The sequence below is a fragment of the Amphiprion ocellaris genome, chromosome 14 (assembly GCF_022539595.1).
Source record: "Amphiprion ocellaris isolate individual 3 ecotype Okinawa chromosome 14, ASM2253959v1, whole genome shotgun sequence".
NCBI classification, from domain to species: Eukaryota; Metazoa; Chordata; class Actinopteri; family Pomacentridae; genus Amphiprion; species Amphiprion ocellaris.
Genome location: NC_072779.1, coordinates 8,220,047 through 8,245,075, shown reverse-complemented (window position 1 = coordinate 8,245,075; position 25,029 = coordinate 8,220,047). Strand labels below are relative to the sequence as shown.

The 25,029-nt window shown below is 40.4% G+C and overlaps 1 protein-coding gene across 2 annotated transcripts; it reads right to left on the bottom strand.

The window, feature by feature from the left end:
- Positions 1 to 1,368: 1,368 nt before the first annotated feature.
- Positions 1,369 to 17,425, bottom strand: slc7a3a (solute carrier family 7 member 3a). 2 transcript variants are annotated; one of them, XM_023277041.3, is made up of 12 exons: positions 17,284 to 17,425; positions 8,448 to 9,080; positions 8,157 to 8,318; positions 7,482 to 7,665; positions 7,269 to 7,384; positions 6,543 to 6,765; positions 6,314 to 6,453; positions 5,436 to 5,538; positions 4,912 to 5,141; positions 4,632 to 4,798; positions 4,354 to 4,462; positions 1,369 to 4,252 (listed from the first exon to the last, which is right to left on the bottom strand). In XM_023277041.3, the coding sequence occupies exons 2-12, from the start codon at positions 8,812 to 8,814 to the stop codon at positions 4,098 to 4,100; spliced, it is 1,956 nt and encodes a 651-aa protein (XP_023132809.2). In that variant the 5' UTR covers positions 8,815 to 9,080; positions 17,284 to 17,425; the 3' UTR covers positions 1,369 to 4,097. The 2 variants fall into 2 exon arrangements, with proteins under 2 accessions (XP_023132809.2, XP_023132819.2); XM_023277051.3 differs by lacking the exon at positions 17,284 to 17,425 and adding an exon at positions 16,277 to 16,391.
- Between the last annotated feature and the right edge of the window lie 7,604 nt (positions 17,426 to 25,029).

The following is a 25,029-nucleotide window of genomic DNA, read 5'->3' as shown; positions in this document are numbered from 1 at the left end:
CTATTTGGCGGATATACATCTATCGCAGGGGGTCTGGAACCAATAACAATTTTTAGTGAGTAATACATTCAGATATTGATATGCGAGCTGATATTAAGTAGACACGTCAGTTAAAACACGCTAAGCGACTTACCATAAAGACACCACTTGACTCCTCACCACTCTCAGCTCTGCTGCATGTGCTGCCAACAGTGCTGAGGATGTTGTATTCAGTGAAGCTGCTCTGCTGGATAAACTGTGATGGCACAAATTTTTAATCACCGCAAAAGTACATTGTCTGCATTACTGTCTGTTGAAAAAAAGAAAGAAAAATCATTACAGATCACATAACATATGTACCAATATTGATATACTGTATCTGTGATAGGTCAGTATTGGTCAATTATGTCAGCTGATATTGGTCAGGGTTTTATAATAATTAATAATAACTAAAGCATGTCAGGAACCAGTTGCACGACTTAATGGAAATTTGCAGGTGGCAGAAGGACCACAGTTACTGAATATGAACCAGACAAGACTAGTAAAGGCCTTTAATTCAGGAATGAAGGCTGTAAAAGTAGACTTTTTGGTCATTTTGTCAAGGTCAAGGTCATAGAGAAAGAGACATACCAAGATCTGTATGTCACTGTTACAGCAAATATCACAGAAAAATACAGACATATTCATTGATAAATAGCTTCTAAATAAATGTATTTGCTGTATTGAGATGTTGCTTTTTTCTGTTGTGTTTGTTTTGTTAGGAGGTGAAAGTAAAGTATGTGAAAGGTAAAGTTAGTGGAAGGTAAACAGTTGAAACTTGTACGACGCAAGCTTGTTTAGTTTGTAGTACTAGTAGGTTGTTGAAGTGTCAAAATGAGATGACATAAAGAAAACAGTTTCTATGTCACCTGTCGTGATGCTTCTTCACTTAACGATTAAAGAACGCGTCATTTCTAAAGCCCACTTGAAGCTCTTTATTGGCTTGTTGGACCAGTTGGATGTTTTTAGTGGGTGGAGGCTTTTTACTGCACAAATTAAAAGCTGCACAATGTATTCAGATCTATAAACCCGGGCTTAAGGAATAAGCCAAGAAAAAACCTTTTAAATCCCAACAGTTATTAAACGCATTTAACAATATAAAGAAAATCCAATGTTAGCAGGTTTAATAGAACAAAAACGGCGTTCACTTTGTTCAGGCCTGCTTATGTGTGGTTGCATTTAGCTAAACAGCCTACAGGTAGAGACATATTTCACCTCACAAAGAGGACATTCTTAACACCGTGAGTCACTGATGATTCACGGTAGAAACCGGAAAGTCGCCTCAAAAAGGTTCAACTGAAAAATGCCTTTCAGTTATTGAGGATGTAGATAAAACACGGAGACTTCCAATCTGCTATAAGCATGAATCACTGTTTTATTTTTAAAAAAACAAAAACATTGAAAATACAGCTCATTTTATACATGACAGCTTTATGTACAGGATATAAAACAAAGACAAAAATAGACTTGCTGTTAATGAGACAGCACTGATGGGGGAGATGATGGGATTAATTATTGAAAGGCAACCGGGGCTGCGTACAAAGAGCGTAGTGGGTCACAGCCTCGTATCCTCCTGATGATAATTTACTGGCAAGTAAGCATGGGAACGTTAATGTTCTTAGGTTTAAGAGTAGATTTTACATTTAAAGTCTCCCATTACGTTTGATCCATAACTGTGACAGCAGCTCAAGTATATTAAAACCATCCTGGATGCGGCTCGACTCTCTTCTACCAGCCCCGGTGCCCTTCTCAGGCAGACAGATGGTTCTTTAGGCACCAGTTTGTGTTCAACATCTTCTAAAAAATATATGGGCCGAATCCAAATCTACCCTCAATTCCTTTCGTCACAAACATTTTGGGAGATATGTCAACTTCTGACATGTCTAAAGGGGAAGTTTTTGCCTCCATTTTGACCATTTTCAAGTGAAAAAAATATTTTTACAATATTTTTACAGCAGCATCAAGTGTTAAATTGAAATGCCTTCAAGAGTAATTTACAAAAAAAACACATCTCTTATCAAATTATACTTAAGGTCGTATTTTAAAGAAAGTATGTTTGTATAATTTACAGCATTATACAAATAAAAGATACAATTTTTAACAAGTACTGTACACTCTACAGTAAAGCACTTTACTAGGACAACAGAAAATATACTATTAACAATAAGTTATCATATTGACTTCAAGGGACTGATAAAAATATGTCTTCAAATAACACAATTTAGAGACCTACTTTTAGTGGTCATTCTTTGTTCTGGAAAGCGCAGTTTCCAAAAACAAGTTCATTTGGTCAGGAAGGAAAATAATACAATTAATTCACGATGCGAGATGTTTGCAACAAAGAAAAGACAGAAAAAAAAGAACAAACAACAGGCAGACAAAACAGATCAGCACTCTAAAAACTGTACATGTAACGATTAAAATACATTAACATCTACAAAGCACACTGCTTGATTGAAATCGATATGAAAAGGCAAAAAACGAACCAAAATAAAGAGCGAGCTATCCGAAACAAAACAATACTATTAACATTTTCATATTAACATTTCTATCAGAAAATAAGTCAATAAAATAGTAAATAAAAAATAAAAGTGATGGGAACTCAACAGATGAGCTGCCAAGAAGTAGTTTCAAACGAAACTAAACAAGAGCCTTTGTGAAAGGAACACTCTCTCACAAGGAAGTAAAAAGCAAATAAAAGGTGATAAAAAGAGATTTTAGTGGTGATGAAAGACGGGCCCTCTTCAGACAGACCCTCAGCTCCCAGATACCAAAAGTATCCGACAAATGTGGACAGACGCCACAATTCAGTGTCTATCGGCTGATTCTTTTGCATACTACTCCAGTTATTAACAATAGCTCATTATATCATAACCTGTTGTGATTAATGAGCTTTTTAAGTGCACATCTATGGACCTCCTCATGATCTGGATCATCATAGGGATTTTAAATTCATACTGACTTTCCAATGCCTCATATGCAATCAAATATGGGTATAAAAGTATGTTTTGCAATAAAAACATACAGATGATATAATGTTACAGTAAAAACCAGAAAACATGGAGCTGCAATCTTTCCTTTGCAGTGTTTACTTTCTCCGCTTCTCGTCCTTTTTGCTTTTAAAAGCCTTTTTAACTTGGATTAAGTTGAAACAGAAGGCGGCTAAATGTCTGCAAATTTTAACTCAGTCAATATTCAAGTCAAAAACGCTACTTTACTTTACGTTAAGTAGCTAGTTTCACACAGTTTTGATGCGGTGGTTTATACATGCTGATTTCTGGGAGTCGGGGTGGTCACAAGGGCGATAGTGTGTTAAAAAAATAAACCTCACCCAATCAACAAAGCATGTACTTTTGCTCCACACAGGCCTCACCGTCGACCGTGAGCGACTGACCTACCTGCACTGAAGCCCTGATTGATACTGTAAAACACACGGCTTCAGTGCTACCCTGTTCACCCACCAGCAGGCGCGATATCACACAAGACCGGTAAACTCAACACGTCGAGGTAACTTCATCTCAGTCACTCTGTTGGTGGCCCTCTGCTCAGAAAAACTCTTACACAATGCAAAGCCTCGCTCAAAAGGTCCAAGTATCTTGACAATCGTAAACCCACTGGCTCAAGTCATAATTTATAGTAGCTCTTATTCGCCCCACGGTGGCTCCACGTGCAGCCACGGCACATAAATAACAGTGAGGAAGCAAAAGACGAGAACAGTATATAGTAACATTCAGCCAGTTTCAGTTTTCAGTTAACGGAAAATACGACTTCATGACGAGCACCGCAGCGCTCCCTGTTAGTTAGGTCCATTGAAAGCATGTGTTATAGGCAGGTCAATGTCTCCAGAGGGCTAAGGCTAAGTAGAAACGGATTAAAACAGACACAAGGGCCAGCGAGTGGCTCTGTCACAGTGTCTAGCCATCAAGGTAATCAGCCTCAAGTCAGAGGTAAAATGTGTGTGGCGTTTTTCTTGCCTCTCCTGCCTGTGCCTGTAAACCCAGAGCTGCGTTTTGAGCCGCCTCCACTGCAACATGAGTGTAGATGCTCTGCAACGCTCCCCAGGTCCGTGTCAGTCAGTATCAAGGGCTGCCGCCAGCTTCCACGTCGCTATCGCTGGGGGCGCCTTTGTAAATCGGGCTCTTGTTCTGCAGCGCGGGCTCGTATTTGCGTGGAGACGACCTGCTGGCGGCTTCACTGCTGTTCTTAATGCCGTAGAAGAAGTAGATGGCAAAACCTGGAGGCGGGGAGGAGAGAGAGGCAACAGGAGGTTATGAAACTGCTACAATAATGCGAAGAAATAAAGACAAGACAAGGGTTGGTGACGATCCAACGCACCGATGATCATCCAGACGGTGAAGCGGCACCATGTCCCAATGTCCAGCTGCATCATGAGGTAGATGTTGACGAAAACGCTGAACAGGGGCAACCAGGGAAGCAGGGGGACCTTGAGAGGACAGAAGCGAAAATGTGAAACTCTGTCCTGGGTGGCATCAGAACACGTGAACCAAAACATCAAACAAAAACAACCGAGACAGTAATAACGCTAAAATGAAAAGCATCTAGACAGGAGACAGAGAAGCCGCTCGGCTGTGTTCTCAGGGTTTGATAATTACCTTGAAGGTGAGAGCCTCTTTGCTCTCCGGTTGCCTCCAGATGATGACGACGCAGACGCCACAGAGCAGAGTCAAAATGACACAGGGCACCACGACGCCTGCATGTCCGCTGAGCAGTTGGTCCAGATAGTTGGCCAGGATAACACACAGTATGATGATGAAAACGGCTGCAGGCAGAGGACAGGAGAAACTTACTTATACGTACAAATAACACACTGGAGTAACTCTAACACTAGTCAACAGTAAGTGATGTTTATAGCCTCTTCTAAGACACACTTACAGATAATAGCGGTGGTAGCGTAGACGATGTTCCCAGAGGTCTGCGTTGGGGTTTTTCCACTTGGACAGAAGAGCAGCTTGGCGGTGAAGGTCTCTCGGAGCGGCCTCTCGTCCGTCTCCATGCCGTATTCGTCACCGCTGTCTCCTCCGCTTACGGCCACCTTCTCTCCTTCCACCAGCTCCACCAGCTTTTCCATCTGGCTGGACGAATTCAGAGTTCCTGGCTGATACCTGCAGAATGAGATAAGAGGGATTATTTACAGTGAGCAAACAGGAAAATCACCCCTATGGCTTTAACTACTGATAGCTAATCATTCTTCTGCAAAAACACATTTAGTCCAGTTTAATTCTAGTATAAGAATGAGAGTGCAAAGCTTATGTGACCCTTGTGCTTTAGCTCTACTCAGATTATGATATAACCATGCTTGTAAACTGGCCTTATGGATACTTGCCAGCGGCATTAGAGATCCTATCAGCTGCTAGGAAGAATTTAACACTTCAGAAGTAGAGAATAAAAGTGTTTACCTGAGAATGAGGACACAGATGGCCACCAAAGAGTACGCCAGCAGAGTTCCTATGGACATGAGGTCGACCAGAGCTGCCAGGTCGAACAGGAAGGCCATCAGAGCTAGAAAGAGAAGTAAAACCAGAGTTTAGAAAATGTACACTGTCAACTTTAAAGTAATAGAGAGACGCTTCGGTGACTGGCTGCAGCGTTTGTATGGACAAAACCGCCCTCCTGTAACATCTGAGTATCTGTTGTTGCAGTGTTTTCCCAAAAGGTTATTGATCCTGAACTGACAGCATGTCAGATAGACTGTAAAGCAGAGCTGAGGCAGGAAACAGAGCCGTGATCCAAGCAAACTAACAACAACAAGTCTTCAGGCTTGACAGCGGGGCATCGACGCAGCAAAGGCAGCCTTCTGGCACAAAGCATCGAGTAAACATGACGAGAAAGGTACACAGAAAAACTAGGAGACAAACACACTGCTTAAAGATGACCAAGTGACTAAAGTCAAGTCAGCACCAGAAATGCTGATCAGTTAAATTAATTACTAATGATGTATTCATGTTGGTTAACTGTTTAAGATTGCAGCTTCCCTCTTTCTATTTCAACGCCCAGATGTTGCAAACCTGTAAAGCAGAAGAGATCTAAAAAATGTCGTAGAGCTAGTGTGGCAGCCTTTTAGGGAAACAAGGTTGTATGTAGGCAAAAAAGATGGCAGAAAAAAATGGAAAAAGTTGGCCTTGTATTGAATGAGTCAATATATGCAGTCATTTTCCAGACAATGTTTAAACTTATCCATAAAATTGTGATCGATTTTGACTGTTTAACTAATCTAAATTTAAATGTTCGTTCAATCACCAGAGAAACAAGTTACTATTAGAGACTACTGTCTTACCTGCAACGATGCCAGAAGCAATGGTAGCCAGCAGAGGGGTCTTAGTGCGCTCGTTCATTTTGGACAGAATACGGAACAGCAGCCCGTCCTCTGCCATGGCGTAAATAACACGGGGCATGGGGAACATAGAGCCCAGGAGGCTGAGAGGAGATCAGGAGTTAGCATTATAATACTAAAAGTAAAGGAAAGTGTGATGGAGAACAACAACTTTGGGTGTCCTCTTCCTCACCTGGTGGACAGAGCACAGAGAGAACCCACAGCGACGATGTATCTGGCAGGAGCCCAGCCGACGTAGCTGAAGGCCTCGGGCAGTGGACTCTGCGTGTTCAGCTCATAGTACGGCATCATCAGAGTCAGAGCAGCAGAAACGCCGAAGTAGGCGAAGAAACAGATGAGCAGTGAGGCCACGATGCCAACAGGGATGGATCGCATGGGATTCTTTGCTTCTTCGCCTGAAGGGAGAAAACAAAACAAGAACGAGGTGAGCGGATCGTATCAAAACCTGAACCTGAACTTCTTGACACAGCAGGTGACATCGCTTACATTTCATTCCAGGTTGCATAACAGGGGCTTCACCTGCACTGTTCAAACATGATGTCTTACATAATATTTAACAAAAACCTAGTATCAAAAGTAGATTTCACCATCAAATATTTGTGCACATGCGACCATGAGCAACAGTAAATTTCCCATGCTGCAGAAAACAAGAAATTGCATTTTTTTTTTACAACAGACAAGCATTTTCAGTCACAGTAACTTGTCAAACATAAAAGTAACCTTGCAAGAACACACCCATGATGCCGATTATGGGCCCATAAAGTTGCGCGTGAAGGGCAATATTCAAACACTTTCACTTCATGTCTGTTTCAACCAAGAATCTGTCTGCTGTTTGTGTAGCTGCTTGTGTTCACACCTTCTGTACCTTGTTTATCAGGGAAATATTAAAACTACTCACTTGTTGTGGCGATGCAATCAAAGCCCACGAATGCATAGAAGCAGGTGGCAGCACCAGACAGGACTCCAGTGAGGCCAAATGGAGCAAAACCACCCACGCCAAATTCTTCCTGCACTCTGAGTGACAGAAGAAGAAAGAGACGCACTGATTAATGATCAAACTCTAATGAAAGGGTAAAACATCAGTTAGTTACTGACAGAGGCAGACACTCACTGTAAAGTCTTGGTGTTGTTGGAGCGGTTTATGTAGCCGATGTAATCCTCTTCTGTGAGGTTCCAGTTGGCTGTGTCCCCTTTAACAAAGCCAGAGATGATAACGAATCCCAGCACCACCAGGTTGATGCCCGTGAAGATCTTGTTCACCAGCGCCGACTCGCTCACGCCGAAGGCCAGAAGTCCTGACAGTGGAAAGAAGAGGAAGGTGAGGATAGGAAGCAAAAGGAGAGAGGATTCATCTTCAGCATCAATAACAGCATGTCCTGTTATGTGGGTGGATGGATTTCATCACTTGCAAAGAAAAAAAAACAAACTATCACTCAGCAACACCAATCCACCAATTATTTATATGTAACACCGCTACTGGCATGTCACTTTAGCTGCAATATTAGTGCGACCAACTGTTCTGGCTGTTATGCAGTAATTTGAACGCAACACTAACAACGCTGGCATGAACTGCAGTGACCAAAACGAGGGTTGAATTTGGAATAAGTCAGTGAATTTAGGAAGCTTCTATGGGGTTTTTTTGTAATAAAAAGCTAATAACAATCACTCATTCCTAACTCTTATTCCACAACCATGTTCATGGGTTGGATTTAGCTATGAGTTGGAAACAATTTAACCAAACAGGAAGTTATTTTATTGTATTTTTTAATAAGCATCACAAACTCACCAGTGAGCAGCAGGACCAGGATGAGTGCGAACAGGTCAGGATACTCCGCCAGCACCCCACCTGGCACTTTCATCGCCATGGAGGCTTTAAAGAAATCGGAGATCTTTTGTTCAACTAGGCTGTCAAACGTCGAGCTCCAAGCCCTCGCCACGCTGGCCGTACCTGCGAGACAGATGTGGAAATACATCAACAATCTTGTAAACTGCAAATGACTCCTCTGCATGGTTCTCGATAATCTTTTACTATATTTTATTATTTGGGTTTTAGCTGTAGCTGCAGCAACAAGCTCACCTATCACATATGAGAGGATGAGGTTCCATCCCGTGATGAAGGCCCAGATTTCTCCGACTGTCACGTAGCTGTAAAGATACGCCGAGCCCGTCTTGGGGACACGGGCGCCAAATTCAGCGTAGCACAGGCCGGCCAACATGGAGGATAGAGCGGCGATGAGGAAGCAGAGTACGATGGCGGGTCCGGCCTTCTCTCGGGCCACTTCGCCAGCGAGGACGTAGACACCAGCGCCCAGAGTGGAGCCCACTCCCAAGGCGATGAGGTCCAGGGTGGACAAACATCGGGCGAAGCGGGTCTCTTCGCCGGAACAGTCTAATGCCCGGCGGCGAAGCAGGGTTTTACCAAACTCGGACAGCTTGCTGGCCATATTTGCTGTGACTGTGTGTGGGCGCAGTACCAGGCTATGCGATTTAAATCCTTAGTGTGGGTGTGTGTGATTGACAGAGCTTAAACAGAACACGTGTGACTGGACTGTGAAGCAGTAATTCGGCCAGATGGGGTAGGTAAATCAAGTACTTGTTTATTACTGGTCCTTTGGTGTAGGTGTGTTGACTTCAGCAACAGTCTCTTGATTACACAGAACAGGAAGCAGCAGGTCTGTGGTCACAGTATTTTGCAGCAGCCGATTAGGACCTGGAAGGAAATGAAACAAGAAAACAAGAACTCAGAACAGGGCACTATTCAGCAACAGACAAGGCTTACATTTCTCACAACTTTCTGTTTGGCATTATGCAGGGGGATTATGGTATTCTTTCTTTCCAGCAGAGCTATTTTTCCAGGAAAGGTGTTCAAACGAAACCATGCAAAGCACAGAAATGCTCTCAGAACATGTAAAATCTGGGGCGCATGCTCTCCGAGCTCAATAAATTGATATCATATGAAATGCCTCAGTGGGGTTTAGGTTTAAGTGCACACAGGTAGCACCAGCGAAGTTGGAAACTTTCCTGGAAAATTCTTCAAAAAGGTACAGATCATCGGTCAGTCAGCAGTTTTCAACAGACAATAAAGAGAAAAAAAGACATTTCACTGCATGGGAACTTGTATAAATACCAGTTACACAACTTCCAGGAATTCATACCTCCACCTTTTGCAGCTTAGTAGCACATCATGAGACGCAGTGGGGCACAGAGAGCTCTCATGAAGACAAAAGAACACCCAATGTTCTCCTCCTAGGCTTAAATCCAATCTTAACTTTGCCTTAACAAATAAACCTACCATTGAGCACACCCTTACAAAAACAGAAGAATACCTGGTCTAATTCCTCACCACTCCCTCACTGTGAAAAGACGGCGCCCTACTAATACTGTTATGTTTTTTTTAGCAGACAGGGGCAGATAGGGAGAAGCCTGGGAAAGCCAGAGGATGAGAAGGGATGATGGTCGGTCGAATTCAAGCTAATATCAACAAGTGAGAGGACAGCATGAGCCAGCAGTTTGATAAGATGGACCAGCTGCACTGGTCCATCTTATCTGATATGCAGATAAAACTCGCTACAACTACAAAGAGGAACCTTAGCCTATTTAAAAATGCAGGAAAATGTCAAATAGCCAACGATTTACCCATAAGGTGAAATTATTACTGCAGTTTTTATGATGTTTATAAATTTGTGTATCATAAAAGTTCCTTTAAAAGGCCATGTTTTACTGTAACAATGCTCTGTCTATTTCAATAACTTGACTAAACATTCTTGCCCAAGTTTTTTATGCTTTCCCCAGAAACTAAATTGCAATTATGGTATTTAAAATGAAGCACACCTGAAGTTTAGAGCTTTGACTGCAATAAAACTTCTGTCCTGTTGCCTTTTATTATAATGCGGTTTAAAGTTTTATTGATTATCAGAGGTATTATCCTTGATTCGAAAAGCAAAGACAAAACAATCTTCAAGGACAACAGAAACACATTTTAAGTCAGCGCTTTCCAAGTTAAGGAAAGGGTAAATGATAACACCAGTTTCTGCAAAACACGTGCACACACACACACACACACACACACACACACACGAGTTGATAACAGGCCAAGGACACAGCACCATCTGACCAGCTCAGATACACTATTTCTCTGTTTGTCTCCGGACGTGGTCAAATTCTGCAATGGTGGGACTGACGTAAATTACAAACTGAACACACCTTAAAAACTGGAACGAATCAAGTCAAACAACCCAGAAGGTAATGTACCTAATGTCACAGGTCAATAACCTATTTGGCATGTTGTGTTTATGTACACAGCTAAAACAACACACCCTGTAGAAAAATGTTCAAACAGAAGGTTTGGCTTTTTTTTTTTTATTTGGAGGCAGCAGACTGTGTTACGTTCAGCTACAATGCTTTGTGCCATTTAAGGCTTTGTAGATGTCACAGAAGATGGTGTAACATTTAAATGTAGTTACGCAACAGATTTTACTCCAAGGGGTGCACAGAGGAGAGAGGAATGCTTAAAACAGGTTATGCCAGTAAGTTTACTCCAACTTCAGAAAATGCTAAACTCAGATTTTGAAGTAATCTGTTCAATCATGCAGCTCCTGCTGGGATTAACACACATAAATACAACAGCTTATATACGCAACCCAGACTCGCAGTGCTGCTCGAAAATGTCACTAAATAAAGTTAACTTTTAGAAACTCAGATGTCCATGGAGAGCATTGTTGAGAGCAAAGCTTTGCACATCAAGAAGTGTGTGTGAATCAGTGAGTGTGACTGTCAGGAAGTAACGATTTGTCTTTGTTAGAACGGCTCACTGCATCGTGTTGTAATACTGTTTTCGCATGTTTTCTGCAGTATCACTGGGATCACAGGGGAATTTATTCAAATTTACACGCAGAGTGTGATTAGGTGCAAGAAATGCCACAAATTAATTCACTGTAGCACCTCCAGTATTTACAGTAACGCTATTCCAGACATACACAAGTCAAGGCAAACCCATGCTGATATGCAAAAGGTGCAGCAGGTTTATCTTCTCTGCAAATACTACACTATTCATGACTACTACATCTACGGCTGATATGTGTAACCATTACCAAGTCAGTAAAATGGACTATGATCATAGTTACCTAACTTGCATGTTTGCATATAACATTACTCAGCTATCCTGAAGGTACAGAAAACAGAGTCCAGTGTTTGGCAAAAGACTGAAGCGACAATTAGGGAGCTTATATTAGAAATAAACAAATCCACTCTATTCTTATGCTTTATTATACTATAAGGGGAAAAAATCCTGGATTTGATTGTGTATCATTTGCAGGTTTTCCAACAATAGGCCTAAGGTCAGGACTTGGGAGGTGGAGCACTGTTCGTGTCTGAGGCTATTAATGCAGCGACACCTGATCCTTTCCCATTTCAGACCTATCAGTCACTTCACCGGTCAGCCAGCGAAGAGGAGAAGTGAAACACTAACCCAGCAGCACAGAACAGGCCGACTGTGTGACACACTGTGTGAACGTCAGAGGCTGGCTGTCTGCTTGGATCAAAGATTAGGCAAAAATTGTCCTTTCACAGTCATTAAATGTGTGAAATTGACGGGGGTGAAGATCGCCAACAGCAAGACCATTCTTTTGTGCTTTCCACGGAATCTATTTTCTGCTGTGCTGTCAGGTTTTCTTTGTCTTAACTGTGTCCAGTTAGAACCTAATTAGAACACAGCTTTAGGCAAACCGTAAAAACAAAAATCTCATTTGTGCTTCAGGAACTTAATGAAACACGACACGACATTTGTATTGTTTTTCACGTTGGGGAGAAGTGGCCTGAAAAAGGTTCCATCTGTGCTCAGGAAGTAACGCTTTTGATTGATGGCTATTGCAATTAACAATGGAACTGTCCCTTTCTGTTAATTTTACACATCTATTGGTTTCAGATTAGCATCTCTGACTGCCACCTTTGTGCTGCCTCCAAGTCTTGAAACCCAAATGTGCCCAGAGCTTTGGCTTTGCAGTGGAATTTCTGACGTTATATCAACAGATGTTTGTGGAAATGCAGCACGTCGAATATCAGAAGTCAAGTGCCTCGAGACAAACAGCTGATGATGCTAAACCGTAGCAGGAGAAGATGGAACAAATGGTACAAAACCGCTAGGGAAAAAAGGGGAATAAGTGATAGAAATGTGACATTTCAGTTAGTGTCATCCATGTGCATTTAGTCAGGTGAATGGAAATGCTTCAGGTGCGACTGATTTAGCTTCCTCATACAATGGAAGCAGATGCAAGAAGCGAAAAAGTGACTCAGACAGACAATATAGTAGACCTCAAAAGGGTCACGAGTTCAGTTTATCCAAGTCTCAGTTAAACAGAGAGTATTTCAGCTAAAGATCTAATTTTGGACTTTTTCATAGCACACAGGATACAAGCTCTCACAATGTTTCACAATGACAATCTTCTATTAATACTGCAAAAACAACATAACCTAATTATCAAAGCATTTCTAGATGTACTAATTCAAAAGAGAATATCCTGCCTAGTACAGTTAAGTGTTGGGAGAAAAAGGACAAACACAGTCAAACAATGAAATACAAACAACACAGAGAGCACCAGACAACCGCAACAACAAACATCCAGTCCTCTGAAGCCCGATGGGAAACTGGTACATGGTGGAAATGCTCCCACTCCCCACTTGGTGTGACATTCCAGTAGCATTTTCCACTCGCACACCGGGAACTGAGATCTGAGGGTGTCAGTGTTGTGTCAGTAAACATTTATTACCAATCTACTGTGCCCAGCTGGCTGTGATCTCTTCAGGGGTTCACCCAGCCACTGCAACTATGCAAAATGGAAGACAAAGAAGCCTAAAAGATCACAGTTTCCACTTTAATTTTGCAAAAAAATGCACATCTGATGGCTCTGTGACCTGAATTTAAGGTGGTCCCCTTAAATCGAACCACCTCAACCTTCGATGCCGCCTCCGTCACGTCAGCAAGTTGCTAATCTTTTCCTTGTGATTTTCACGAGGGCTGCCGTTTGTGTAAGTGGGGCAGGTTTGTGCCAGGTTTGCTGAGAGGTGTGGCTCAAAAAAATCTGCAAGCTCCACGAACCCACACACACCCAAATGAGACGACTACAGTGATACCTGCCGCCATTTTAAGTTCCTGTCACCGAAAGGAATCCTCGGGACTTTCACTGGGAAGCAAATGCTAAGTGACAATTTGATTATGGTTTTTAACATGGGACTAACCAAAAGGTTTTTTATCCTGGAGGACTATGACCAACCGCTCGGGCCAACAGTGCTCCGGTTACGACAGGCTTCAAGGATAATGGTGCTGTTACTTGACTTAGAGTTGCTGCCACGGACTTAAAGAGGATTATTCAGGGGAGTAACAAACCTGCTAACCTCATTATAACTTCTTGCTGCGTCTTGTACTATCCACATTAAGCAAAGCATGGCTTTGTTTTGACTGGCACTGTTGACAACAACAATGCTCTGTGGTTAGAGAATTAGAGGAGTGGCTTCACTTCCATTATATGATAATAACATTTAAACTGCCTAATTAATGCACTGCAAAATGGGAACTTGCTTTCAACCACCAAGTTCTTCAAAAATTCAACCCTAAGTGAAAGGCAGATGTATTATTCCTCAAACTCTGCACACCACAGTCCTGATATTTGTGTCAAATTCAGAAGTGGGAAAATAAAAAGAGCAAAAAGATTGTTTAAAAAATTCTGACATGTTTTATTTTAGCTATTCAGATTATAGAACTTGATAATATGTCGATTCTGTGTCAAAATTGCAATACAGACTCTGAGTATGCCCAGCAAAATGAATGAAGAATAATAAAGAAACAGTACAAAATAAGATCTGGTAGCAGAAAGAATCATAACATCAGTTGTATGGAAATTTTTCAGTGTATAAAGGTTAATATTGATCAAAAACAGGCATCCATGGTCAGTGTCTTACAATTGTTGTTACAAACACCCTAATTATTATTAATCTAGACTAACCCTATGTATAGAAGGACAAAATATTATAATGTGAATTTTACCAATATCTTGCAGCCCCACTGTATATATATGGAAGTAACAGTGGAAGTTAAAAAACTTTATATGCCTAATGATAAAGCCACTGTATCCTCATTGGAGGGGCCCAGCAGCTGAACAAAGGGAACAGTGCGCTCTGTACCCTGCAGGGCTAAACATTCACTGGAGAGGTAAATGTGACCTTGCATAACCCTGGAAGGTGCACCACATCATTACTGACTATACAGACTCGGTGAACCATTCTTCGGACATCATACAATGGTTTTCCAGGCGTTTGAAGTTCTGAACCAGGAATAAACTGTATGTTTCCATGTGTAACGCACACAACAGTTTCACATAATGGCTGCATGTGTGTTTTTTTTCTTCTTAATGCATGTGTGGAAACCTTTGTGTGCGTGAAAGTCTGTGTGGACAGATCGACCGCTGAGACTGAACCGAACGACCCTAAGTCACCTAGCTGGACAGCAGCACTCCTGCCAAAAACTGCCCTCGCTACGAAATGGAATGTGACAAAATGAGAGCCTGTTCGCTTTCCCATGACTGAAGCGAAGACTGTTAACAGTAACCGACACGACAGCACAAATCAACGCAGTATAAGAAAGGATAACCTACCAGCTTGGCACATATGCATGCCTAGGTGTGGCTACCAAGCTGCAACACAGCATGGGGTGGAAAAGATGCAGTCAATTACTGCAGAACATCTTGACCCAAGTGTAATTGTTGAAGTATTTCAGCAATTCTGCACCTTCTTTCCTGATGCAAAAAAATTTAATTGAGCATGCCGACTGATGACTCTACGGGTGTGGTGCACACAAAACTCCTCGTTAAGTTCACTTACCATTTAACACAAACAGCCTATTAGCCGTTACTAAGCCAGAAATGGTCACCAGGCCAAGTCCCTAATCCAAAGAGGTGCGATTGCTCAAGAAGACAGAACAGTTGCAGCACAACAGACCTACTCCGACGTATCAAAGATTGTGTTGTTTTGGGCAGAATTGTGACTTGGTGATGCAACAGCGCCATCAAAATAAATCACTTCCAGTACAGCCACAAACTAGCCAAATTGTTAGTTGTATTCCTGGTGCAATTGTAAAAAATTTGAGTGCTTAAGATCATTAGGCTTTTATATCTGGCTGCACTGATTATTAGGTACACCTCGCAGAAACAGTCCTGCAGTAAATCTCACCTTCAACAGATTAGAATATTTAGTCTAGTGACGTAAATGTGGTAGACAAAATATTGAAACACCCCTCGAGATAATAATGCAAATCAACAGCACTACAATAACAATAAAGTTGAATCACCACCTCTGGAAAATATGACAATGCAACACTTCTTTTGCAGGTTTTTTTTTTTTTTTTTGCATTAGATTGATTTATTTTTTGCTCTGAGAGGCTGGCAGCTTCATGTGTGCAGCATCACTCCCACAGAAACCCAACAAAAACAATGGTGGTGCGTTCTAATTTGAAAAAAATGTAAATGCAACGGGGAAATGAGGGGATTTCTTTTTGAAGTAACGTGACATGCAGCTGTCTGGTTAGCACAACACCCTCTCTACCACCACTACTACACTACTACTATACTACTACTATGACTAGCACTCCACCCCATCCAAAACACCTGACCCCAGCAGGTTTTGAATCGCATCCCCACTCTCTCCTCTTATCAGCACCACAATTTCACCACATTTGTAACCGTGTGGTGGCTGTACACCGGCTGATGCAACTCAACGCATGGCAACACCCTGATCGGTGGCAGAAAGCCAGACGAGTTACCCGGAAGGATGACTCACTTTGACGACACGCGCGGACGACCTGGTTCGACGACGCTACAGAAAGTTAAATTATTCTACGGTTAAATTAAGGCCACTTACGGGCTGTTTCGACCATTTTATGGGATGTTTAGCTGTCCGTCTGGATGAAAACGAACCTGTCCGCAATTGAAACAACAGCTAGCTACGTGGCTATACTCGGCTCTCGCGTGGCGCTAAATGACGCCTTCACATGTTTCGGAAAAGCACGACACCAACAGTTACACATTCATAACTGACGGGGCGTAGCGTTTGAATGGCAAAATTTTTACGGTACTTGTCTTATGAGTGATGCTAGCACACATATTTGGCAATGTTTGTGCTTGAAATCAATTTAAACAATACATGTTGGGTTAATATTGAGTTTTACAGCTGCACAAAAAATATTCTTAGAGTTTTTTTTTGTAATTTGCAGATTTATTGCATCAGCTATTGTAGGTACACGTGACTGTTTAATTCCCCCAAAATACATACACACCAGCCGCATTAAATTAATTTGCTGCTAAATCTTTGAGAATTATAGGTTGGAGTTTTAAATTTCCGCGCTTTTGGGGGTCTTTAAAAGCAACATTCCGGTCATCCTCATGTAGCCACGCTAGCAAGGGTGTGTGTTAGCCGGCCGGCTAAACACCAAAACAATGAATGAGAACCGCGAGTAAAAGCGCGGACAAGTGTCGAGCGATGAGTTTAAAAACTACAAAACCTTTTACACCGTTTTTCTTACCACAGTGATCCCCTTTCATTAAGTTTCCACTCTGTTTTCCGGGTAACGTCACACCAGCTGATTCCCCGCTCAAATGATAAACTAAGCCTGCGAATAAACCCAACGTTTCTCTGACACGCGGATTTAAACGTGGTTTCTTACTCGTAAACTCAAATCAAGACGTTTATGTTTAGTTTTTAATATTTTTATTTTGAAACAGTGCGCCGATACAAGTGACAACACATGAGGAAGATTGCATCATCTGCGTGCGTAAACGTTACAACAGGATGGAAAATGTCGCTTAAAGACGACTTAAATTAGAAAGACGTTGAGCTTTAGTGTGTAAATAAAAAGTACAAGTCGTTACCTTTTAATGTCTTCTGCTGGGATAAGAGCGAAAGGACAGAAATGGAAGGATAGTGAAGCTGTTGCTGTGGTCGCTGATGAAATAATCCCGCTCGGTTGTGCGTGTGTGAGTTTTATGAACGTCGTGGGGCGGGATATGTGTACAAACAAACTGACGTAACGGAGGGGGAGTTTCCATCATGAATGGTACAGTCTAGTGGAAACACGAACCAAGGAGCGCACGCCTCTGCTCAAAACTACACTGTACAAATCAGCGTAGCTACGGGAGAGATTGGCAGACACATAATAAGACATGCAATTTTAGTATTTTGGAGATTTAATGCCAAAAAAAATGCGAGACAATGTGCATCGTGTTTCCATGTGGCTTCCTGTAGTAGCAATGCCCATATATGGAAACCCTGCGTCGTGCCCATGTGAAAGCTATGTATAGGCTCCAGACTGCACTATATCCTGCTGCTTTGTTGGACAGATTCAAAGAAAAGGAAGGCAAAACTAAACAATTTCTTCATGTGTACATGCACTCAGTGACCTGAGCATCCTGGAGGGTCACTCGGTGGTGTCAAACGATGTGGTTTTCAGCGTTTCTTTCTTGTGGCATCCCATTCGTCATCATCCAAAGTCATCCAAAATCCGTGTGATGAAATGATTGTGCATGGGAATATCAACAAAATTAAGAAGCTTGTCTCAAAAAAACACTGCAGTCTGATGCAACATGGACCCAAAATGGCATCAGCTCTTAAAGGCCCCCTCCAGCTGCTGATGTAACCCCCAAATATTTAGCATAATTTATTCCAGCAATACAATAGAACAACAGTTTTACCCTATTTTAACACTTTCTGCGAGTGGAATGCTGAAATCCACTCTGTATGTGGGTACTTCTATAAGTTCTTGGCCTGATCAGAAAACATGGGGACAAAGATTGCTCTTGTATTATTTTGCCACATAGTCTGTTTTAACTTCAATCACTGAAGATGGTCACATCTTGAGCCTCCATGTTCTCCCCAGCAGCATGCATGACTTTATCATCATGCTGAAATTAGCGACTGCACATGTAAGATTTCAGTTTGGGAAACAGATAGACGTCAGACGGTACAGGTCGGGTGAGTAAAGTTCATGGGGTGACAGTTCAAAGCTACATTTGGCTGCTTCTACCACCTCAGCTGTTCTGGTCACATTATCATGGAGCAGCAGCACACCAGCTCAAAATTTACCCTATTTTTTTCTTTGATTGCTTCAAACATTTAGGTATTTGTGGACAGTTATATAGGGAATTATAGAATACGATTATGCCCTAAAATGGGGGTTATGTCCCTTGTGTCTAGGGGAGGCTTTATTTCTCACATTTTATTTCAAGATTCAGCATTGTAGGGACAGTTCTGTAATCTGTAAAATGGTTAAAGCTGTGATTTTGGAATGAATAAGTGAATCTAACTTGTCATATCAGTTCTTACAGCAAATCTTGTCTTTTTTGGTGCAACACAATGCAGTCTGATGCAACATGAACCCGAAATGGCACCAGCCTTTGAAGCCCCTGTCCGGTTCTTAATTTAACCCATAAAAATGAAACTGTGAATCAAAGTGACTTATTTTAAGGTTTGTTTTCCATGCAAATAATCTCTTCCTGCCTCGAAATAGTCTAAGTATAACTGCCATAAGTCCAGCTTCTCACTCGATTCATCCCTCCGCCACTTGTTCAAGCATACAACTCTGCTCAAAACCTGTTAAACTACTCTACTAAGCTACACAATGGCAAGTCGTAATATTGGAATGATTTATCCATACATGTTCAAAGCAGAAACATATTGAGGTGATACAAAAAGCCTCATCTTTCAAACTGACTTGATTGGTTCCTTAGTTTTGTTACATAGGAAATATAAATGAATTTGTGTTTTTGAGACTGTTTTGATACTACGGTTTAAAGATTGCTTGACTGCTTCTTTCACACCATGTGTCTTCTAGCACATAAAACACATCATATATGCCCTTCTTAACTAGGCTTGATTTTCACCAGAAGGGGTATTAAATAATAACATCCTTCGACCTTTACAACCTCTAGTGAATGTTTCCGTACATTTCTCACAATCTCAATAATATTCTTTGGTTTCTATGCTGCTACTGCTTTCTTTAAGTTCCACAAAGATCATCAGCAGTGAAGAAGCCACTCAAGGACATTCCAGGAATGATTCCTAATTTGGACTTCCTCTGATCCCTGACATGGATGTATATTTGAGATCACTGTCCAGTGATTACCAAGCTTCAAACATTATTCTACAAATAGGTCTGGTGTCTTCAAAGAATCAAAGCCACATGGTCAAGTTTACCAGTTCCTGCAGCAGGAAAACATCATCACAACAGGACGGACCTCCCTCCATGCTTGACTGTTGGAATCGTCTTCTTGTCCTGCAGACTTGGTTCTTTTTACAACAGCTGCTGAAATTTTACTGTAAAAACAACATTTTTTTTTGCAGACAGGACTTGTAACAAAACAGGATCTGCCTTAAGGTTCTAAATCAGTTTAGTTAATGTTGAGTTGATTTTGTCACATCAAATTCCAAAAAAAATAACTAACAGCCAATAAAAAGAGGTGTTTGGGGCCCTTGTCTTGCACACTCACACCAGTTAATAATCCAGTCATGCAAAGGAATAATCACTTTTTGCATATTTAGCTTAAAAGCCTTTTAACATTGCTGTTTTTTTTTTTTTTTTTTTTTTTAAATGTCATTATAGTACAGTATTCGTCTAACTGAGACTGTGCAAAAGACTGATTTAAGGAGTGGGATGATGTCTGAGTAGAAGCTTAATGCTGCTTTTTACTGTAAAATATTATTCGATTTTGTTTAATTTTCAAGTGTAAAAGTTTGGAGTTCTATTTTTTCTCAGTTCTGTTTCTAGGAAACGCTGAATGTCCGTTTTGTCACAACTTCGACCATACCCGGGGGTAACTTTAATAAATGGCTTTGTAAATTGCATTTTCTCCCTCTGCACCCGTCGCTCTCTGTCCGATGGTTCTATAGTAGCCACTCGTCTCACCTTTTGTCCTTGCCCAGTCACACTGCTTTGGGTTGCTCTTTCAATTTACTTCCACTTTATCAAGCTAACCCAACTGGGTGTCTCAGCAAACACAGCAAACGTCACGGCTGCACTCTGGGCTCCAGGACTAACCAAACAGCACCTAATCTCTGCCTTGGTCCTCCGTGTCCATCCTGTCTGCACACTTTCAATGCTCGGGACGAGGCCAACACATCAAAGCTCACTAGTTTTATAGGTCACAGTGCTCACAGATGAGGAAGGTCACGGCCAGTTTATGTATCCCAGGGGTCCCACACATTCTTTAATGTCATTATTTAATAGACTGTTTTTTTTTTTTTTTTAAAGATATGAATATGGTTATATTCTACAAAAGTGAACAAAATCATCAATTGTACAAAGAGATTAAACCTTGTGAGTGATGTGCACATATAGGTATAGAATAGCAGCATTTTTTCTGTTTTGATAGTTGAAAATCACACAAATCGTTCCACTTCTACATCTGTCTATTCATACGTACACATTTGTTGCATGTTTGTATCATTAAGGAAGAGTTATTTTTTAAATTTTTTGTTTTATTTTAGATATTTTTGTATGCATTAGATATGGTGAAACCAACAAAAAGCCTATAACATGCAATTTATGAATGTATGAATAAACTTTTTTAAAATTTTATATTTGCTGGTTTCACTAAAACACAGGCTGTTAACTGTATGACTGTACTCTTCACCATTTCATTTTCTATCCGTGGGGACACCATGGTTGTTCTAATTGCTGTCATGCCTGCTTTGGATCACCTGCAGTTCAACGTCTACATCACAAGATCACTATTCTGGGACAACTGTAATCCACCTGTGGCCAGAGTTTCCCTTTCCCTGTTTGCTAATCCCTGCGTTTCCTGAAGACCAACAGCAGCGAGAAAAAGATTAGAGGACTTTAAAATGTTAAGCGAAACACAAAGAGGCGCACTGTTGCCACTGAACTGACACGACTTCAGCTGTATTTTATATTTGCTGCACAGGTCAAAGCTTTGTTTTATTTATTGATCTGTTCACATTTTTCATAGACTGTATTTTCTTTCGGGATAGTGCTTTGTATAATGAATAGAAACTACACAGAAATACTAGAATTTCAGCAGGAACTGGTGTCAGAAAAGAGGAAAGGGTGTGTTGATTTCTCTTTTTTTTTTGCTGAGTGTTGGACAGTTTGACCTAAAAATTTTTCCCACGTCTTTGATTTGCATTGTATTTTTGCCCTCTGCAATATGGAAGGCCCACACCTAGCACTTATTTTCTCAGTTAACAAATTAATAATTTTGTCTAAACAAAGGCCAGAGAGCAGTCAGAAATGCCAAAGACAAAAACAGATGTGGTTGCTTCTTTGACAGTCTGAAATCCACAAAAAAATCCACTTACTAGTTCTTTGGAAAGCTGGAAATGACAAATATTTGGCATTTGCGCTTGAAAAATGAATACAATTTTCTGTTGATTACGGAATTTAGAAGTACTTTTGGTTATACAAAACTATCCATCCATCCATTATCTATATACCGCTTAATTCTCATTAGAGTCGTGGGGGACTGGAGCCTATCCCAGCTGACTTATTTTATTTATTTGATTAGGGACCATGCATTTAACATAAATGACATCTGATGTCTTGTATGTAGAGTGTATAGCATTAAGCTAATTTTCAACTCCCGTCTGGGTTGGGCTTTTCAGTAAAAGTAGACAGAGGACCAACAACACCGATAAAAACAGCACAGACAACATTACGACACATTAGGGCAAAGATGGGGCATCCTTGACAGGTCACCAGCCTATCACAGGGCTACACATAGAAACAAACAATCACACTCTCACCTATACACAATTTAGAATCACCAGTTAACCTCTGCATATTTCTGGACTGTGGGAGGAAGCCAGAGAAAACTCCGTGCAGAAAGATCCCAGGCTGGGATGTGAACTGGGGATCTGCAAGGCGACAGTGCTCCCACTGTGCAGCCCAGTATGCAAGACTACATAGGAAAAACCCTTTAAGAGGCTTTTTTTTTTAAATGGCCGGAACATGTACTACAATTCTTTACTTATCTTTAATTATAATAGTCCCAATTTCCACTTTTACATGAGTGAAAGTATTCAAGTAAAATATTTAAACTGTATTTAAATGATGTGCATACATTATTAAAAGAAAGCATTTTGCAAATTACCCATTAAGATATATTATCCGACTATTACAGTTGTTGCATGCAAGAAGCATTTAATTAATAAATTAATACTGTAGTATATGATAAATCATATTTTATTAAATGGTCTTGTTTCTTCTGTAAAATCCTTTTCTGCAAAACAAGTTGGAACTAAAGCTGTCAAATTCATGTAGTGGAGTGAAAAGCAGTTACAGGTGTGAGAGTGGAATTATAAACTTTGACAAAATGGAAGTTTTAAAAGTTAAAGTACCTCGAATTTGTATTTAATTATACTACTTGAGTACTTTCACATCTATACTTTCCTGAATATGAAGTACATCCGATCTGTCAATGTTTTTTTAGTCAAGTGTTTGAAGAACCACACAACATTAATGCATCTTTAAGTTTTTTTCCCCCCTTACAAAGTAAAACTTAATATTAAACTGCTCTGATGACACCAGTATTGGCTGTTCTTTTTCCATGTCAGTGGTTAACTAGGTCATCTGCCAGTCTGCAGCCATTCATCCAACCTCTGACCCTTCTCAGCGTGCCGCGCTAATCGCAACCTGAAAGGTGAGTTTCAGTTCTGTTTCTAATCTCCACAACTGAAAAGAGACATGACACAGCAGGCAGCAGGAAATTTAATTGGTGGACAGAATTAACAAGGAAGTTCCTCGTCACCCATAGTGGAACTGCGATGATAGCATGTATTAATACACTTCACAAGAATATTGATAGAAAGAATAAAACAGCCGAAAATAAGCACAAAATAAGCCTCGTTTTAGAGATCAAGAAACCAGATGCTGATTATGCCTTTAGACAATGAAATATTGTTCATATAATGAACCTTTTGTCACAGTGCTTAGATATGGTTATTTGCCTAACTTAACATTCCCAATAGCTGATTTGACAACACACAGCCAAAATGTAGGCGTGACGATGGAACTAAGACAGCAGAGTTAAAACAAGTAACCGTGAAACAATCCTTTATAAGAGCATGGAACTTGGGGGGAAAATATACTGACTGGAATGACGTGTCTCTGTCTTTTTCATGTTGCTACATGTTGCTCAACTTTGGGAGGTTGTCATTAAAATCACACCTTCGCTAGCAAACGAAAACACTAATCAAAGCAGGAAATTATTGTTGTTTTTTTTTTAAAACTGATCAAATCAATTAAAAAGACATTCAGAAAACATAATAATCACTGTAAAAAAAATCTATGATAAAATGGCTAAAAAATATATGGAACATGTCATCTTTTTCACGGATTACTGAATCAAAATAATGTACAGACAGTATGTGGAATGACTGAATGGAGACAACAACAAACAATTTATACATTGGATCTCTTAACTTTTGTCCAGGAGCAAAAAGCTGTGTTTTTCCTACATCGTTGATACTTATCAGTTCTGACATTCCCATCAGCTTTATAATGATGTGATGTAGAAATAAATGTACATGGGGCAGGTGCAGCAGTCTGTACTGTCTTTGCAACAAAGAGAGAGAGACAGAAAAGAGAGAAAAGGTCATGAGAAATAATATACAAACACGTCCAAGCTACAAGTGGGTTTGGGAAGTGCAGAATTCAGTGGTGCACACCGACTAATGAAATTATCCACAGAAAATATCACAAGATGAGCAAATGAGGGTGGGTCCATACAGTACAACAGCACTCTTGCTTTTTTGGTGGCCAATTTTTACCACTAGACTTTGGGTGTCCTTGTTGGTATCATGTTTTTTTTTTTTTGTTAATTAGAAGTGGCAGTTTCTTGGGCTTTAAGGTCTACATACAAAGACAATGGGCATAGTTGCACCAGTGTGGTCTTTCAAATCATCTAATATACTTGTACACTGATTTAAAAGTGCCACAGAAAAGAGGAATAAAACTGGACATTCTACTGTTTACTAGCATCATTAAAATTTAATGAAATGTAATCGTTTTTTTTCAATCAGGGAGTACATTACACAGGACTGCATGCAATTTTCATAACATGGTGTCAGAACTGAGCTGAGGTGCAGCAGGCTTCACCAATAAGCATCATGCAATGCAGGTTTTTACTTATTCTTTTTTTTTTTGCAATTATATGCAATGATGCTCAAGATTTGCATGTGACCAATAAGCAGACAACAATATTTGACTTGCTGCTACATGTATGGACATTAAATGCAACCGATTTAGTTCATCAGACATAAACTTCATCTAATGAACTGTATATGTTGACGTTTAATGTTAATCGGTAGTCTCAGATGCAAGGTGTAACTTGAACATAAAATTGCAGGATACATGATGGTAGATTGTACCTCATGATGGTACAATATATCCAATGTATGGAACAAAATGTTAATTTAGGGAAATAAAGATCTAAATCAACAGATATAATGGTGATCAGAGGCGTGTAAAGTAATTTACCAGCAAGATTGATACACACATACATATATATATATATATATATATATATATATATATATATATATATATATATATATATATATATATATATATATATATATATATATATATATATATATATGTAAGT

Excerpts from the sequence above, each read along its gene's own strand:
- slc7a3a (XM_023277041.3), bottom strand. The coding sequence starts at position 8,814 with ATGGCCAGCAAGCTGTCCGAGTTTGGTAAAACCCTGCTTCGCCGCCGG. Across the intron at positions 7,666-8,156 it reads CCTGGTCCTGCTGCTCACTG|GACTTCTGGCCTTCGGCGTG; the intron begins GTGAGTTTGTGA and ends TTCCACTGTCAG. Across the intron at positions 6,766-7,268 it reads TGATTGCATCGCCACAACAA|GCGAAGAAGCAAAGAATCCC; the intron begins GTGAGTAGTTTT and ends TTCTCCCTTCAG.